The sequence below is a fragment of the Orcinus orca genome, chromosome 16 (assembly GCF_937001465.1).
Source record: "Orcinus orca chromosome 16, mOrcOrc1.1, whole genome shotgun sequence".
Taxonomy (NCBI): Eukaryota; Metazoa; Chordata; class Mammalia; order Artiodactyla; family Delphinidae; genus Orcinus; species Orcinus orca.
The window spans coordinates 79,622,333-79,638,012 of NC_064574.1; the positions used below are offsets into that span (position 1 = coordinate 79,622,333).

At 60.9% G+C, this 15,680-nt stretch overlaps 2 protein-coding genes across 6 annotated transcripts in view; both read left to right on the top strand.

Moving 5' to 3' along the window:
- Positions 1–7,479, top strand: part of DTX2 (deltex E3 ubiquitin ligase 2) — a 33,887-nt gene extending 26,408 nt beyond the window's left edge. For 3 of the 4 annotated variants that reach the window (XM_004268824.4, XM_033426370.2, XM_033426369.2), the window contains 6 exons: positions 269–409; positions 2,770–2,843; positions 3,962–4,120; positions 4,808–4,969; positions 6,197–6,286; positions 6,935–7,479. In XM_004268824.4, coding sequence (XP_004268872.1) covers positions 269–409; positions 2,770–2,843; positions 3,962–4,120; positions 4,808–4,969; positions 6,197–6,286; positions 6,935–7,162 — 854 coding nt within the window. In that variant the 3' untranslated portion in view covers positions 7,163–7,479. The remainder of the gene's footprint in view (positions 1–268; positions 410–2,769; positions 2,844–3,961; positions 4,121–4,807; positions 4,970–6,196; positions 6,287–6,934) is intronic. The other variant, XM_033426372.2, reaches the window with a different exon arrangement.
- Positions 7,480–7,563: 84 nt separating this feature from the next.
- On the top strand, positions 7,564–14,407 carry UPK3B (uroplakin 3B). Of its 2 annotated transcripts, XM_004268827.3 has the most exons (6): positions 7,564–10,689; positions 10,840–10,989; positions 11,227–11,464; positions 12,700–12,779; positions 13,518–13,647; positions 14,117–14,407. In XM_004268827.3, the coding sequence occupies exons 1-6, from the start codon at positions 10,608–10,610 to the stop codon at positions 14,274–14,276; spliced, it is 840 nt and encodes a 279-aa protein (XP_004268875.1). In that variant the 5' UTR covers positions 7,564–10,607; the 3' UTR covers positions 14,277–14,407. The 2 variants fall into 2 exon arrangements, with proteins under 2 accessions (XP_004268875.1, XP_033282266.1); XM_033426375.2 differs by lacking the exon at positions 14,117–14,407 and having other exon boundaries at positions 7,564–10,989; positions 13,279–13,661.
- The last annotated feature ends 1,273 nt before the right edge of the window (positions 14,408–15,680 follow it).

Here is a 15,680-nt window from a genome sequence, read left to right on the forward strand (position 1 = left end):
GGGTTGCTTGCACAGACCCCTTTGGAGCTTGGGGCCAAGGCTCCCACCAGCCAGGCATTTCACTGGTTCCCGACCCAGAGCTTAGCCCTGCCGGCCCGGATAGGCCCTGGCAGCCTCGAGCAGCCGGATTCCCCGGGGAGATCGGCAGGTCCTGATGGCCGTTGACAGTGCCAGCTGGACACAGCCGGGGTTTGTGGAGGTCACATGCTGAACGACTCCTTCTAACGTTTCTCCCCTCTCTGCATGTCTGATCTCGCACCCCGTGTAGGCATGACGAGTATTCTGATGTCAGCCATTGGACTCCCTGTGTGTCTTAGCCGCGCACCCCAGCCCGCCAGCCCTCCCGCCTCCTGTCTGGCCTCTAAAAGTCACAGCTCAGTTAAGAGATTGAGGAAAATGTCCATGAAAGGTAGTTCCTGCTCACAAATACTCTCTGGCCTCTGCTAAGCCTCCTCCGAGTCTTGCTGCCTCTGACTCTTCTGCACCGAACGCTCTTCTCTGACCACCACGGCCCTCCGCCGCTTCCTTCGAAGGGCCAGCCCATGTGGGGCTACTTCAGAGGGGTCCCCCGATGACCACTGCCCTGGCCGTCACACGGCCAGGGAGGAAGGGGTTTCAGAACCGTTGGAAGGTGCTGTGAGCTTTAACAGAACTCAGGTGGAGGGGCCTGTGGGTAGTAAGTTCTAAACCTGCCATTTCTAAAGCCGATGATGGCTCTGCTTCCATCGTTGGGCCAGAGAAGTGCGACCGCTCCGGTGACCTTCAGGATGGTGTGAGAGGGGGCATGGCTCTGGCTCCGCCAGTCCTGGGTTTCCAGAGCTCACGGGCTTTGTGAACTCACCCAAGCCTCCCGTTCATGAGCGGAGCGCCTCCTACAGGGCAGGTTGCTTGTGGGAGGAATAGGAAGTAAATCGCTTGGGAAGCGCCTGGCAAGTAGTAGTAGTACGGTGGTTGCTCTGATCCTGTTCACTGCCTGTCTAACCCCCGCCCAACGGGGGAGGAGGGAGGCCAGGGAGGGGCGGGGCTCATCCTGCCCAGCCCCCCCCCACCCCTAGCAGTCACTCCTGCCCTGCTCCCCCTTCTTACTCTGCCTCAGAGGCCGGCAGCTTCCTGAGGCACTCGGGTTTGCCCCGGGAAAACAAGGCTCTCAGCAGACGCTCTGGCCTTCCTGGGCTCAGATGTCCCTTTCGTGGGGTAGGCGGTCACCTGGCTGGCCCCCTTTGAGAAAAGTGGCTCCTGGAGAGTTACCTCCAGTTCTGAAAGGCTGCCTGGGCACAGGCAGGCAGAGAGGTAGGGGTGCTGAGCCAGGCCTCACCGGAGGGATCCCAGGGTCCAGCTGGAGACTGGCCTGTCCCTAGTCGATGTGACCTTCTAGACCAGTCTTTTCTAGAAGGCCTCCTCCCCTCAGTCAGAATAGAGTCCCAGCCAGCAGGATGGCCACCCGGTGCCGGTGGGGACTGTGCTTTTGCCTGGCTTTCTCCCCAGCGACCAGAGTCAGGGTCCTAGAAGTCTGTGTGTATGGGGGTGCGTGTGCGTGTGTATGGGGTGCGTGGTCTTCCTTTGCCTCTAGCTGTTTTTCAGGTCATAGCAGCTAATGCCCTTACAGTGATCACGGCTTTGGTTGGTATTGGGTCCACTTTTTAGATGAGAGGACTGAGACTCAGAGGTGACCTGATTTGGTCCCAGCCCAAGAGCCAGAATCCAACCTGACATCACCAGGTCCCTGCCCCTCTGCTCCCCTCATAACTGTCACCTGGCCTTCTCTGGTCTAGAAGGAGCTCAGGCTTGTAAGTCTTTGCAGCCACAGGCTGATGGCCGTGAGCTTGGGTTCACACCAGAGCCCCTCTGGTCTCAGGGTCTAGGACCAGGAGCTCCCCCTGACCTTGAGACAGGATGACAAGCCCTGCCGGGATCACTGTCCCCAGGCTGCGCTGGTCTCCCTGGTCCCTCCCCTGTGCTCCGCTTTGCTGTCCCTCTGTGATTCTGCAGCTGCCTCTGCCTGGAGAACCCCTGCCATGCTGATTCTCTAGCTGGGGGCGTTTCTTCTCCTTGGGGTGGGGCCTGTTTGGTGCAGGGCCTCCGCTCCGGGCTTCCTGCACAGGTGCACACAGAGGAGTGGGAGGTTTCGGGAGGAGGGGTCGGGGACAGAACTGTGGGCAGCTTAGGAATGGAGGAGGCATGTCACTGACACCCCACAGTCCAGGGACAAGCCCAAGAAGACTGGTTTGTTGTGGCCATGTGGCCGTCACCTGCAGTTGGTGTGCACACAGATGTCCCCATGGGGTAGGCACGCACTGCACACTTGACTCAGAAAACTTACTTTTCTTACCGAGACTTTCTTACAAGAATGATGAAAGCTGAGTAAAATAACACGGCCAGAATGTGCTCCAGAGTATCTGTTTTAGAAGCTGCTGTTTGACTCTTCCGCATGTCCTCTGAAGCCTGGGACGGGTTTCCTGAGTGAAGGTGTGCAGGGCCCCGTCGTGGCTCCTGAGGGCTGTGGCCAGCTGCTGTCTCTGCCCCTCTTCCGTCTCCTCCAGGGCTCCTGGGGCCGGGCCCCCGGCGTGGGCCGGGAAGGGCTCAGCTGGCAGAGCTCCGGAGCGTTCTGCGCCTGGCCCAGGCCTCTCCTCTCCTACACGCTAACCTTCCCCTCTGAGCCGCCCTAACATCCCTCCCAGCAACTTGGACCGCTCCCTGTCGTCCTTTCTCTCTCGTTCCAGCATCTCCAGTTCGCTCTCCTCGGGACACCGCTTATGTTCTCTCTTTTAGGAGGGCCTCCAAAGCCAGAGCCAGAGCAGGTGATAAAAAACTACACAGAAGAGCTGAAGACGGCCCTGGATGAGGTGCGTGTCACGGGAACCACGCTGCTTTTGGTTTTGTTTGGAAATGAGGGGTGGCTTAGACGAGGACGCCAGCCTGTCCCCCGCTGGAAGGTGCCTCGTCCAGAGAGCCGTCCTGCCCCCCGCTGTTGGGAGGGCCGGTCGGGGTTCCTGTGACTAACCCAGCCTGCCAGACCCCCGTCACGGCTGCGCCTGGGCCTCTCTCTGCTGAGCCTCGCTTCGGGGCTGTGGCACCACTTTTCTCCGATTTGCGTGGAGGGTCCTGGAGAATCTGGAGGGGCGGGGGTCAAGGTCATTCGTGCCAGTCCAGAGCCGAGGACTCTCTCACCTCTTTCTCCTGCAAACTGAGTGCATAGGAAGCATCTGGTTGGTAAAGGTTTGGACAGAAACCTGAAAGTCATCCTCACGTCGGCCCCTCCCTCCAGCCTGCTCTGCCCTCCCCCTTCACAGCTGTCTGTCTGTCTGCCTTTGTGCTCACCCAGCACAGCTGGGCTGCTTTGCCCCCCGCCACCACCCCCCCCCCCAAGCTGCCGGCTACACAGCCGACACGTGGCCACGATGACTTAGTACCCGCTGCTCACAGCCTCTCAGCCGGGCCCCGACGTGTAAGACGAAGAAGCCCCAGCCCCGAACATGGCCGTCAGGGCCTCCTGGGATCTGGTCCTCCCCCCACCTCGCCTTGTCTCCTGCACCCTGGTCGCCCCTTGCCCTGCAGGTGCGCCGCCCCTCCCAGCGGAAACGCTGGCTCCTGCTTCAGAACGCTTTCTTCTCTCTACCCGAGGGCCCGTTTCCATGCTTGTGCGTCTGACAAGTTCCCTTTCCCTTGTAAAGCCCAGCGCTGAGGGCCCCTCCCGTACTTACCTCTCTGCCTGGCTGTTCTGGCCGCCCTCTCCGCCTGTGCTTCAGTTGTTACACCGGCCCCCACGCTTGGTGCCGCCTGCCGTCCCCTCTGCTGTGGTGACGGTGAGCCCTCTGTGCTCCCAGCCTCCGGAACAAACAGCTGTCAGATTGAGTTAGACTGGGGTGAGGCACTTCAGCAGACGAAGGTCGGTCCTACAGGACTCACCCGCTGTGGCACAGGGGCCGTGGGTGAGCGTTCCCCGGGTTGGGTCTCCCTCCAGGACTGCATCATCTGTATGGAGAAGCTGTCCATGGCATCCGGCTACAGCGACGCGACTGACAGCAAGACCTTTGGGCCGGTGGCTGTGGGCCGCTTGGCCAAGTGCAGCCACGCCTTCCACCTGCTCTGCCTGCTGGCCATGTACTGCAACGGGAACAAGGTACCCATGGCCCACCGGGGCCAGGGGTGGGGGTCGGGGTCTCCTTCCCGCAGCCTGTACCCGTCATGTTGCACTTAAGCAGGTGACTAGGGCTGCCGTGTGAGGGGCCCAGGGCCTGCTCGGAGGCAGCCTTGAGATGTCTGCAGCCCTGGCCCTGCAGCAGGATGGGCCTGGGGGTGGCAGGCGATGCCTGGCTGCCCTGCCTTTGGTGTAGTTTAGCCGGAGTGGACAGGTTAGGGGGATGGAGAGAACGAAGGCCCGTGGTGGGCCTTGGGGCCTGGCCTTTGCACAGTGTCCCCGTGCCATCGTGTACCAGCCAAGATGCCAGCTTATCAGTCCATCGTTCACAGGGTTTTCCTTTTCATCTTAAACATGACTCGGCTGTGCAAGCTTTTGGTCATAAACCTCATTTTCTTACCTGATGCCAGTCTCTGGGTACCTTGTCCCTTTAATGAAAATTGCATGAGTTTCTGGGTTAAAACTTATCTTTCCAAGGAAGCTTCTAGAATAAAGTTTCTTTGCGAGGAGGCTGCCTGGGAGTTGGGCAATGCGCCTGGGACCCACTGTGTGACTTGGGGCCAAACTCGTGTCCCTGTGGGCCTCTTTCCCATCTAGCCAGCGGGGTGGCTGGCCTGGGTGCCCGCTCAGGGGCCCCGGCTCAGTCCACGGCATTCTGCCTTGTCCCAGGATGGAAGCTTGCAGTGTCCTTCCTGCAAAACCATCTATGGGGAGAAAACTGGAACCCAGCCCCGGGGGAAGATGGAGGTGTTCACGTTCCAGGTGTCCCTCCCCGGCCACGAGGACTGTGGGACAATCCTCATAGTCTACAACATTCCCCATGGCATTCAGGTAAGGGGCCCCGGCACAAGAGGAGCCTCCTCGGATCTTTCTGGAATCAGCCCTTCTCGGGTGCTGTCCTTTCTCTTCCGCCCCCTCCTAGCAGTCTGCGCACCCCGGGTCACTGTGAAGGTGCCTAGGCTGCCAAGTCAGGCCACCAGCAACCAGGAGGCACTGGTGCTGGGGGCTAGAGCCAGCTCCTAGGGTTGTGGAAGCAAAGAGGTGGCCCTAGCCCTTTCCTGAGCCAGGGAGGGCTTCCTGGAGGCAGAGGCATTTTCGCTGGACTTGTACTGGGTGGAAGGCCAGCAAGCGTCTAAGCAGGAGGAGCGCTTTTATTGGGCTGGCCGGCCGGCGAGCCCACAGGGGCAGAGCACAGGGTGGGGAGGGCTGGCTGGCCTGACTGCTCTCGAGGGACTCGCTCAGTGGCCTGATCCAGGCCTGCGTGGGGCGTGCGGGGACAGGAACCCAAGCTCACTGGGGACCCAGACGGGAGCCCTGGCCCCTGAGGTCTCTGCCTTGGACCAGGTGGGGGGATCTCAGAGCCTGGGCAGGTTGGGAAGATACTGGGTAGTGGGGGCCAGGAGTCTGAGGGGATGTCACTCGGTTTTGTCTAATTATGTGCTTCCCCTGGTTTCCCTCCAGTTCTCTGTGGCTCAAAGTGAAATTTAGAAACACTCCAGACAGCAGTAGAGCCACAGAGCGGGAGGGGACTTTGGAGTTGTACATGGCGTGTCACCATGTGGCCGAGGGCACAGCAAGGGCTGTGCGCGGTTCCAACCGCCAGCCTCTGTCCAGCCTGCCGCCACTGTCTCGGGCCCCACTCCGGCCACTTCTAGAGCGAGAGTGGAGGGGCTGTGTGCCCGAGTGAGGGTGTCAGGCGGCGGGCCCTGCCATCCGGTCCAGAGAGCCCCGTGCTCAGAGGGCCGCCAGCGAAGCAAGCGCTTCCGTCCCAGCCTCTAAGAGGTCCGGGCTCTTCGGGGAAGGGGAGGGAGTTAGCCGGAGTGTCTGACGCCAGGCTGAGCGGCCCGGGTTCAGGGAGGGCAGTCGTGGGTGGGCGCCGTGTTCACGGTGGGTCTTCAGAGCGAGATGTGAGACGGCAGTCGATTTGGTTGGTCACTTGAGCGCAGCAGTAGCCCCACCTGGAAGGCGAAGGGGTGAGGCTGGGCACCCGTGTCCGAGCACCTCTGCAGCCGGAGGGCCCCTCGGCTCCCACTCCCCGCATCTGTGTGCCTCCTGCAGGGCCCGGAACACCCCAACCCTGGAAAGCCGTTCACCGCCAGAGGGTTTCCCCGCCAGTGCTACCTTCCGGACAACGCCCAGGGCCGCAAGGTGAAGGCCCTGCCGACGCCCCTGGGAGTGGCCCCCCTTCCCCCCGGCTGGCAGCTCTGGGCCCAGCTGTCTGTGTGCGGTGGGAGGCGGTGGGGTGGGGAGGGCCCAGCTCGGCGGCCACACCAGATCTGCCTCTGCTCACCTTACTGCGACAGGCAGAGGGGGATGAGGCCTGGGGGCCGGCTGGGGTGTGGGCCACCCCTTCCCGGGGACCTGCTGTGCGTTAGGCATCCCAGGTGCCCGGGGTCCAGGGAGAGACGAGCTGACCTCACAGGTGCTCCAGTGGGAGGACGGGATGGGGAGGCGCTGGGGCCGTTCTACCTGGGTGGTGGGGGCGGTGGCCTGCAGAGCCACCTCTGCACTGAGACCTGAGTTGGGACTTCCCAGCTCTCCGAAGGCCAGGGAAGAGCATGCCAGGCAGACAGAAGAGCCGGTGTGGTGGCTTTGGGGTGGGGACAGCTCCGAGGGTGTGAAGAGGCTTAGGGAGGTGAGGGGGTGTCGGGGTGGGTGTCTGCTCTCCAGGCCAGCCCCGGGAGCTGGGGTTTGTTCTAAGCGCTTGTTCACGGCCACCTTCTTCCCCCCCCTCCCCGCCATTCCCTCCCCTTCCCCCTCTTCCTGCCTCCCCACCATCCCCTCCCCCTTGGGCAGGTCCTGGAGCTGCTGAAGGTGGCCTGGAAGAGGCGACTTATCTTCACAGTAGGGACGTCCAGCACCACGGGGGAGACCGACACGGTGGTGTGGAATGAGATTCACCACAAGACAGAGATGGACCGCAACGTGACAGGCCACGGCTACCCCGACCCCAACTACCTGCAGAACGTGCTGGCCGAGCTGGCCGCCCAGGGGGTGACTGAGGACTGCCTGCAGCAGCAGTGAGCTGGGGGCGCAGGCATGCCCCCCCGGAGCCCAGGCTGCTCCTGCCTGCCTGTCCCCATCCCCCGGCCCCCCCAGGCCCGGGTCTGTGTGGGAACTGGGCGAGCCTGGGGGTCATACTTGTGAGGGCTTTGGATGCAGCTACCTCAGTGCGTGGGCCCCTCCGTCCTCGGTGGGCCGCGTTGGGCCATCGGTGCTGGGGGCCCTGCAGGGGGTGAGGAGAGACTGCCTGCTGTGCCCCCAGCCAGGGGCAGGCCTGGGTCTGGGTCAGCTTCTCATACCTCAGATGTTCTATTTGCAATAAATGCCCTATAGCCAAAGTCAGCGGGCCCTGGTGGGTTTGTCAGTGGAGAGGCTGCGTGTGTATATGTGTGTGTGTGTGTGTGTGTGTGTGTGTGTGTGTGTGTGTGTGTGTGTGTGTGTGTGTGTAAAATCTGATGTGTGAAGGCCAGCACACACATGTCCTGCTGCGTCAGAACAGGAAGGGGCCTTACAGGCTGCCCATCCAACCCCCTAAATGAAGAAACCAAGGCTACAGTGAGGCCAGGAGCCGGGCGCTGACCTGAGCTGCTCCCGGGCCCCGCCCCAGTTCTCCTTGCAGTGCGCAGTCCAGCAGCTCTGCCAGGGCCCCTCCCATCTCTTTCCCCAGGGTTCTGGCTTTCTAAGCACTGCTCACATGGGGCAGGTGCTGCTGTCTTCATTCTACAGGTGAGGAAACAGGTTCAAGGGTACAGTGACAGCGGTAGAGCCGGGACAGGAATCCCGGACAGGATTGATCTGACCCCATCCTCAAAGTTCTCATCCTTCCCAACCTTCTTAGAAGGAGGATCCAATACTCTGCAGGCTTGCTGTCTGCCTGGCGGGGGTGAGTGTGGCTTGGGGCTGAAGAGACACACACCCGAGTGACGTAAGGGATGTGGGGGAGGGGGTTTGCGGGAGGGGGTTTGCTTTCACAAGCCCTTCTCGTATAAGAAAAGGACTGAAATTCTATGTTAGAACGTGCTGGTACAAAGATGAATATATGTTAGAGCATTTTCTTTCATCTAGAAGTTCCTTTTTTTTTTTCTTTCTGATTTTAAAAGAAATTTAAGCATTTTTGTGGACCCCTAGCAGTATCGTGGGCCCTGGGCACTGTGCCCACTGCCTCGTGGAGAAGTTGGCTGGGGAGGGCAGGGAGGCCTCCATAGAGAGGCTGGACCCCAATCCTGTTTGGTTCCACGGTGAGACTCGCTCCACTGCTCACAGGGCACAGGAGTTGGGTGGGCACCCGAGTGCCACCCTTATGCTCGGCTCCCACCATTACAGCACAGTGAGAGTCAGAATCGGAGAAAATGTTCGCAAATCTTATGCCTGATAGGGGTCTCGTATCCAAAAAATATCAAGAACTCTTACAACTCAACAATAAAAAGACAGATCCCCAATTTTTTTTAAATGGGCAAAGGACTTGAATAGATATTTCTCTGAAAAAGATACACAGATGGCTGACAAGCACATGGAAAATGCTCAACGTCATTAGGGAAATGCAAATCAAAACCACAAAGTGATACCACTTCATACCCATTAGGGTGGTTATTATAAAAAAAAAAAACAGGGAATAAATATTGGTGAGGATGTGGAGAAACTGGAACCCTCATCCACGGCCGGTGGGAATGTAAAGTGTAGCCACTTTGGAAAACAGCTGGGCAGGGCCTCAGAAAGCAGTTACCGTATGACTCCGCAATTAAAACTACCAGGTGAATATCCAAGAACTGAAAACATGTCCACGGTAACACTCACAATAGCCAGAAAGCGGGAGCAACCCAAATGTCCATCAGCTGATGCACGATAAACAAAATGTGATGTGTCCATGCAACGGAATGCTGTTCAGCCAGAAAACAGAATGCACTATTAACACATACAACATGGATGAGCCTTGAAAACATTATGCCAAGTGAAAGAGGCCAGACAGAAAAGGACGCACTGTGTGATTCGCTTCATATGAAATATCCAGAAGAGGCACATCCAGAGAGACAGAAAGTAACTTAGTGGTTGTCAGGGGGAGGGGGAGTTGGGAGTGACTGTTTTAATGGGGTGGTGAAAAGGTTCTGGAATCTGGTGATTTATGGCCAGTGAAATTTAAGAGGAAGTCTACAGGGGCTTCTAGGAAAGCTTATGTTTTTCTGATAAAAGAGAGAGATTGGATAACACCTCCCTGCTCCTCCCTTCTTCCTACTTTGATTGAGGATATGATGGCTGGAGCCACAGCAGCCATCTTGCTACAATGAGAAAAAGGCCAAGAGAATCTCAGAGACATTGACCCTATCGTCATTTGACCAAGCCCATGCCAGCAGCTGTCCTCCTCCAGGATTCTTGTAAATAAAAATAAACCCCTCCTTGTTTAAGCAAAACAAAAACAAACCCCCCCCAAAAAAACCAAAGCCCCCAGAAAACAAAAACCACTGAACTGTACATTTTAAAATGACATGGTATGTGAATTATATCTCAATTTTTAAAACACATATAGGGAATTCCCTAGCAGTCCAGTGGTTAGGACTCCACGCTTTCCCTGCCGAGGGCCTGGATTCAGTCCCTGGTCAGTCAGGGAACTAAGATCCCACAGGCCGTGTGGCACAGCCAAAAAAAATTAAAATTTAAATACTTAAAAAATAAATACTTAAAAATTTAAAAATACATATATAGTGAGAACCCGTGGGAGTAATGTAAGTAGGGCAGGTGTCCCCAACCCCCAGGCCGAAGACTGGTACCCATCTGTGGAAAAATTGTCTTCCACGAAACCAGTCCCTGGTGCCAAAAAGGCTGGGGACCACTGAAGTAGGGGGCTTGCTAGCTGTCAAGGGCTCTACAATCCTTTCTCTGAGTCCATGTGATTCCTTTGGACGAAGGAACTGGGGAGTGAGGGAGGATGTGGCCTCGTGGAGGAAGGGCAGGGTGCAGAGATGGCAGCAGGGCCAGGGGCGGTGATGGGGCTGGCGTCAGACAGGTTGGGGCTGCCCACTTCCTTCCCTGGGTGGGGATGGAAGGTCAGAGGGAGGCTCCTGGCACCTGGGGTGCAGGAATCTCTGGCATGTGGCCCTGAGCCCTTGTTTCCAGAGATCAGCCTTCCTCCCCAGGGCTGGGAGGCTGGGTGGGACCCAAATTCAGACATGGGCCCCTGGGGTGACCTGGCCTGCATCTTGGGGGTCCAATGACCTCTCTCGCTCAGCTCCAGCGGCCCTGCTCCTGCCCTCCTAACTGGCCCTGGCCTGCCCCACACCGGAGCCCTGCCCAGCTCCCTCCCCGTGGTGGGCTGGGCTGGGAGGAGGAGTGAGGGTGAACTTACAGTTTCAGGTCTTTCAAGCCCTTGGCCAGGGGGCAGCCTGACTAACCAGCTCCTCCAGGCCCGCGGTGTTGGGGGAGGGGGTGAGGCCGAGCCCCAGGCTGTGGATGCGTGGGTGCTCTGCAGGCCATCATGGGGCTCCCCTGGAAGCAGCTGCGCCCTTGTCTGCTGCTCCTTGTGGTGCTGGTGTGGCCCCAGCCCTGCATGAGCCTGGGTGAGTGGAGGTCCCGGGATGGGTGCCCCTGGCCAGATCCAAGGGGCTGGGGCACCTGCCGGGACCCTGGGAGCCCGCCCCCTCCGATTGGGAGAGGCAGCCCCAGGGGCAGTGGGCCCTGGGCCCTCACCCCTATCTCCTCGGCCGCAGAGCTCATCCCCTACACGCCGCGGATAACAGCCTGGGACCTGGAAGGGAAGGTCACGGCCACCACGTTTTCCCTGGAGCAGCCGCGCTGTGTCCTGGAAGGGCACGCCAGTGCTGCCAGCACCGTCTGGCTGGTGGTGGCCTTCAGCAACGGTATGTCCTGGTGCAGGCCTGGGGCTGAGGACAGCTGCAGGGGCCCTGGGAACCCGTCACAACTGGGTGTGGATTGGGAGTTTGGGCTTTATCCAGAGCGCGCTCTGAGAGGTGACAAAGTCTCATGTGAGGCTTGGAGGGCCAGGGCTGGAGGCCTTGGACCCAGCCAGGGGCTGTGGCGAGGTCCCGTCCGCTCCTCCCCTCCGGCCCCAATCTGTTTGTCCCTCACTCCTGCAGCCTCCAGGGACTTCCAGAGTCCCCGGACACTGGCTGAGATCCCAGCCTCCCCGAGGCTGCCGACGGATGGCCACTACATGACGCTGCCCCTGACCCTGGATCAGCTGCCCTGTGAGGACCCAGTGGGTGGCAGGGGGGGCGCCCCGGTGCTTAGGGTGGGCAATGACGCCGGCTGCCTTGCTGACCTCCAGCAGCCACCCTACTGCAACGCCCCCCTCCCCGGCCCTGGACCTTACAGGTGGGTCACCCAACCTGGACCTTGGGAGAGGGCTGTGCTGGGAGAGGAGGGGTTTTGGGGACCAGGGCTGCCCCCCCACCCCAGCCTCTCCCCAGGCCTCTGTCCTGGCCCGTCCCCTTCCCGGCTGCAGGCGGAGCAAGCCCCTCCCCTTCACAAGCCTGGGTTTCTTCCTCTGTGGGGTCCGACCAGCTGGGGGGGGGGGGCAGACAGAATGTGGCCCTTCCAGGAGGCCCACGAGGAGGAGATGGGCATCGCAGAGACGGTGGGGTGGGGTGGGGTGGGGGTTGGGGAGGAGTCTGCAGGCCCCACAAGGGGGGAGGGGAATGCTGCAGGGCCCACCGTCCCTCCCACAGGTAAATCTGGCGGGAAACTAAGCCTGGGGCTGAGGGTGGAGCCGGGGTGGGAGAGCAGGTGTCAGACGAGGGGACAAGGCCAGAGGTCTTCGGGGAGACCAAGTGCGGCTGAGGGAACCGGCAGGGGACGCAGGCAAGGCGGGCCGGGGCGTAGGCTCCACCCACGCCTCCCTCGCCCTCTCACCCAGCCCGGCCAGGTCCCCTCCCGCTCCCCGTGGCCACTCCCTGGCGCGGCCTCCAGTTATACCTGCCGCCGCATCCCTAGCGGCCCCCGGAGCCGTCCCGTCAGTGCCAGCCTGCCTGCGTTCCTTGCGGCTCGGAAACCTTCCAGAGCTCCGCCCCCCACCCGCGGACAAAGATACAACCGAGGCTTCGCATGGCTCCCGGTGCCCCCCGAGCTCAGCCTGCCCCCTCCCATGATCCTGGGCTCCGAGTGCGCCCTGATCACAGCCCTCCCTTCCTGGCCTTTGCCTGGGGTACCCGCCCTTATAGGGGGGCCTTCCAAGGCCTCACAGACTCCTCACAGCCAGCAGTTCTCTGGGAAGCCAGGGCCCCCCAGCCCCATGCGCCCCGCTGAGCCACCCTGAGGCACCCTGCATGTGACACTTAGTAATCGGGGCCACCTAAACCAGATAGAGTGTCTGGAGAGCGCCGGTTCAGATGGTTTGGGGCTGCTGGCACAGGTCACTGTGGCCAGAGAGGTCTCCGGGGGTCCTTAGAGCAGGGCCAGGCTTCAGCGGTGCTGATGGGCCCCACCCTCCCCTATACATGGAAAGGCCCATAGCCTGGCCAGCCAGCAACAGCTGCCTGGGGCCTGGCCAAGGTGGGTGCCTCGCCCAGGGCAGTCGAGGCTCGGAATCTCACCCTTCCTCCTCTCCCCAGGGTGAAGTTCCTCCTGATGGACTCCAAGGGCTCACCCCAGGCCCAGACGAGGTGGTCCGACCCCATCACTCTCCGCCAAGGTAGCGCTGGGGGAGGGGTGCTCCGGCTCTAGTCTGCCCCGTGTGGACTGGCCGCCCTCTCCACCATGGTCGTGCTCAGCCGGCCCCCGCCCCATACAGAACCTCGTGCTGGAGGCTGGGGCACCGGGTCGACCCCATCAGCAGAGACACCGGCTCTGTCCACCCCAAAATGTTTGCCAACCCTCGGGTGCCCCGGGCCCCAGCCCCGTCATAGACAGAAGCAGTCTTCTCCTCCTTCAAGGAGCCAACCCTGTGCCCAGCACTGCCAGGTGGAGGAGAAGGGCCAGGGCAAGGAGGAGGCTGGAGTCGGTCAGGGCCGTGGGTCCCGGGATAAGGAAACTGCACGTGAAAGGCTGGAGTGTCCCACATGTGGGCGCCCGGGAGATGGGCTGAGAGGCCGGGCTGGTGGTGTTGGTGGGTCTTGTCATGTGAGGGCCTTGAATGCCAGGCTCCAGGAGCAGGGCAGTCCTGAGCTCTGTTGCCACGCTTCCTGCCACAGGTGGGGCAGTGGGCAGGCACATTGGTGGGAACAGCCCAGAAGGTGAGACCAAGGCAGAGGCTGGAGCGATGGCTGGTGGTCCAGGCTGGCAGAACACAGATGCCTAGCTGAGAGGGACAGATGGATGGGCTCAGGAGGCTGGCTGGGGATGTAAGGCAGTCAGCCTTGGGTGGGAGCATGGTGGGGAGGTGACCGCCCTGGGGTCCAGGGGCAGCCTCTGAGAGCCACTGTGTGTGCAGGGAAGTTCCCAGGCTCCATTGACACGTGGCCAGGCCGGCGAAGTGGCGACATGATTGTCATTACCTCCATCCTCTCTTCTCTGGCCGGTCTCCTGCTCCTGGCCTTCCTGGCAGCCTCCAGCGTGCGCTTGTGAGTGCTGACACCCCCGAGGGCCCCTCTCTCACCCAGAACCCCTTCCCTCTCACTGGTCCCAGCACCTGGAAGCCCTCCATGAGCCCTGTGGTTCTGAGGTGGGCGGTGCCCCTTCCAGGGATGTGCAGGGAATTCCCCGCCCCCCCCCCAATATCTCTCACCTGGGAGGTCAGGGAGGTGGTCCAGCAGCTCCTCTGACGACAGGTTCAGAGAAGGGGCCACCTCGTTCTGACTGGGCCCTTCTCCTCCCTGACCTTGTTTTCTCTCCAATGAGCCCTCTATCATTTCAGTGAACTGACACCCAGGTAGTCAGGGTGGCCACCTGGAGGAGGCACACCTCCAGTTGGTTCTACAAGGGAGGAAAGGGAGAGCAGAGGCTGCAGGGGGAGGGCTCTGGGAGCGGGGAGCTCGGCAGCCTACTCCACCCAGCAGAATGACAGCTGCGCCTCTTCCTCTCCCCATCCAGCTCCAGCCTGTGGTGGCCGGAGGAGGCCCCAGAGCAGCTGCGAACCGGCTCCTTCATGGGGACGCGTTACATGACCCACCACATCCCACCCAGCGAGGCTTCCACGCTGCCCGTGGGCTGCGAGCCTGGCCTGGAACCCCTCCCCAGCCTCAGCCCCTAGCCTGGCCCATACAGCTGGGGCCGGGGCAGTGGGGGACCTGCACCTACGTGCCCCTCCCCCATCGCACCTCCCCACCCTGCCTGAAATCCATCCCACCACTAGCAGCCCTGCCTTGGGCTTTCCCAGTTCCCCCGCTCCAGGCAGTGAAGTTGCACTCAGGGGAGGGCTGTGGTCAGGCTGGGCATCCAGCCTCCGCCTCCATCTGCCTGAGTTCTGCCTGCCTCGAGTGAGGCTGAAAGGTGACATGGAGAGACCGCCCTGACAGGAAGCTTCCAGGCCCCAGGAGGAGGCCTGCAGGGGGCCTTGTCTGCCCCGTGCAGGGGGCTGGGCTGGGCCCATCCTGGGGTATATGAGGCCTCCCTCTGCCCCTCTGTCCCATCCACCAGCGGCTGGGGCTGCAGTGGAGCCTTTAGAGGTTCTTCCATTTTCCCTGGACGGGGGCCCTTTCTGAGGGTGGCACTCACCAGCTGTAAGGTCTGACAGTGTAGACACACGTTATGACTTTCCGGCCACCACTCCTAACCCCCTTGCACACGCTGATGGCTCACACACTTATCCACTCACTCTCACGCCACAAACATTTACTGAGCTCCTGCTGCATGCCCTGCAGTGTCAGACGCGGGCCCTCACGCAGAGCCCGGAGCTGTTCTTGGGAGCTCGCTCACTCACTGCTCTGAGCCTCAGATGACCACGTGTCCTGATGTGACTTGTTACTATTGGGAGGCTATCACTCCCTCACATTGTCACATACCCATGGGCTCACACTCCTCAGACGATCACCCCAATGGACTCTCTGGGGTCCGAGAGCCCCCATCACCCAGGAGGATACACTTAACTCAGCAGCGTCCGTCCGCCCGCCCGCCAGGCCGGTGGTTCCCACTGTGGCCACAAGGGGGCGCCAGTCCAACGCAGCCGCAGGGTCCCGCGCTTGCGCACTCCTATGAACTGCTGCGAGTCCCGCCGCTTGACCCGATGTCGTAGAGATACCGCCACTCAGGGGGGTCTCTGGAGGTCAGGGCTCCAGGTCCCACCTCGGCCAAGCCAGAGGGATGAGCAGTCACGCTCTTGCTTGAGGATCTACGATGTGTCGTCTGATCCGCACAGCCGCCACCGTTTTCTGGACGGAAAAACTGAGGCTCAGTACCCTCCCCGCCGCGCACTGTCCACTGTCACCGCACCACGTGTCCCTGGACCCAATCCCGGCCCCTCTAGTCTGACCGCGGCTCCCAGCAGGCAGGCCCCCCGAGGAGGGTGGCCAGCGGGGGCCCCTGCTTTTTGGAGATGAATAAATGCAGTCTGGCTCCTCCATCCTAGCAGTGCCTGTGCTGGTTCTGGAAGAGGAGAATTTACACGCAGGGCCCAGCCTGGCCCCGACACCAGACCCGGGACTGCCCTGAGCCTATG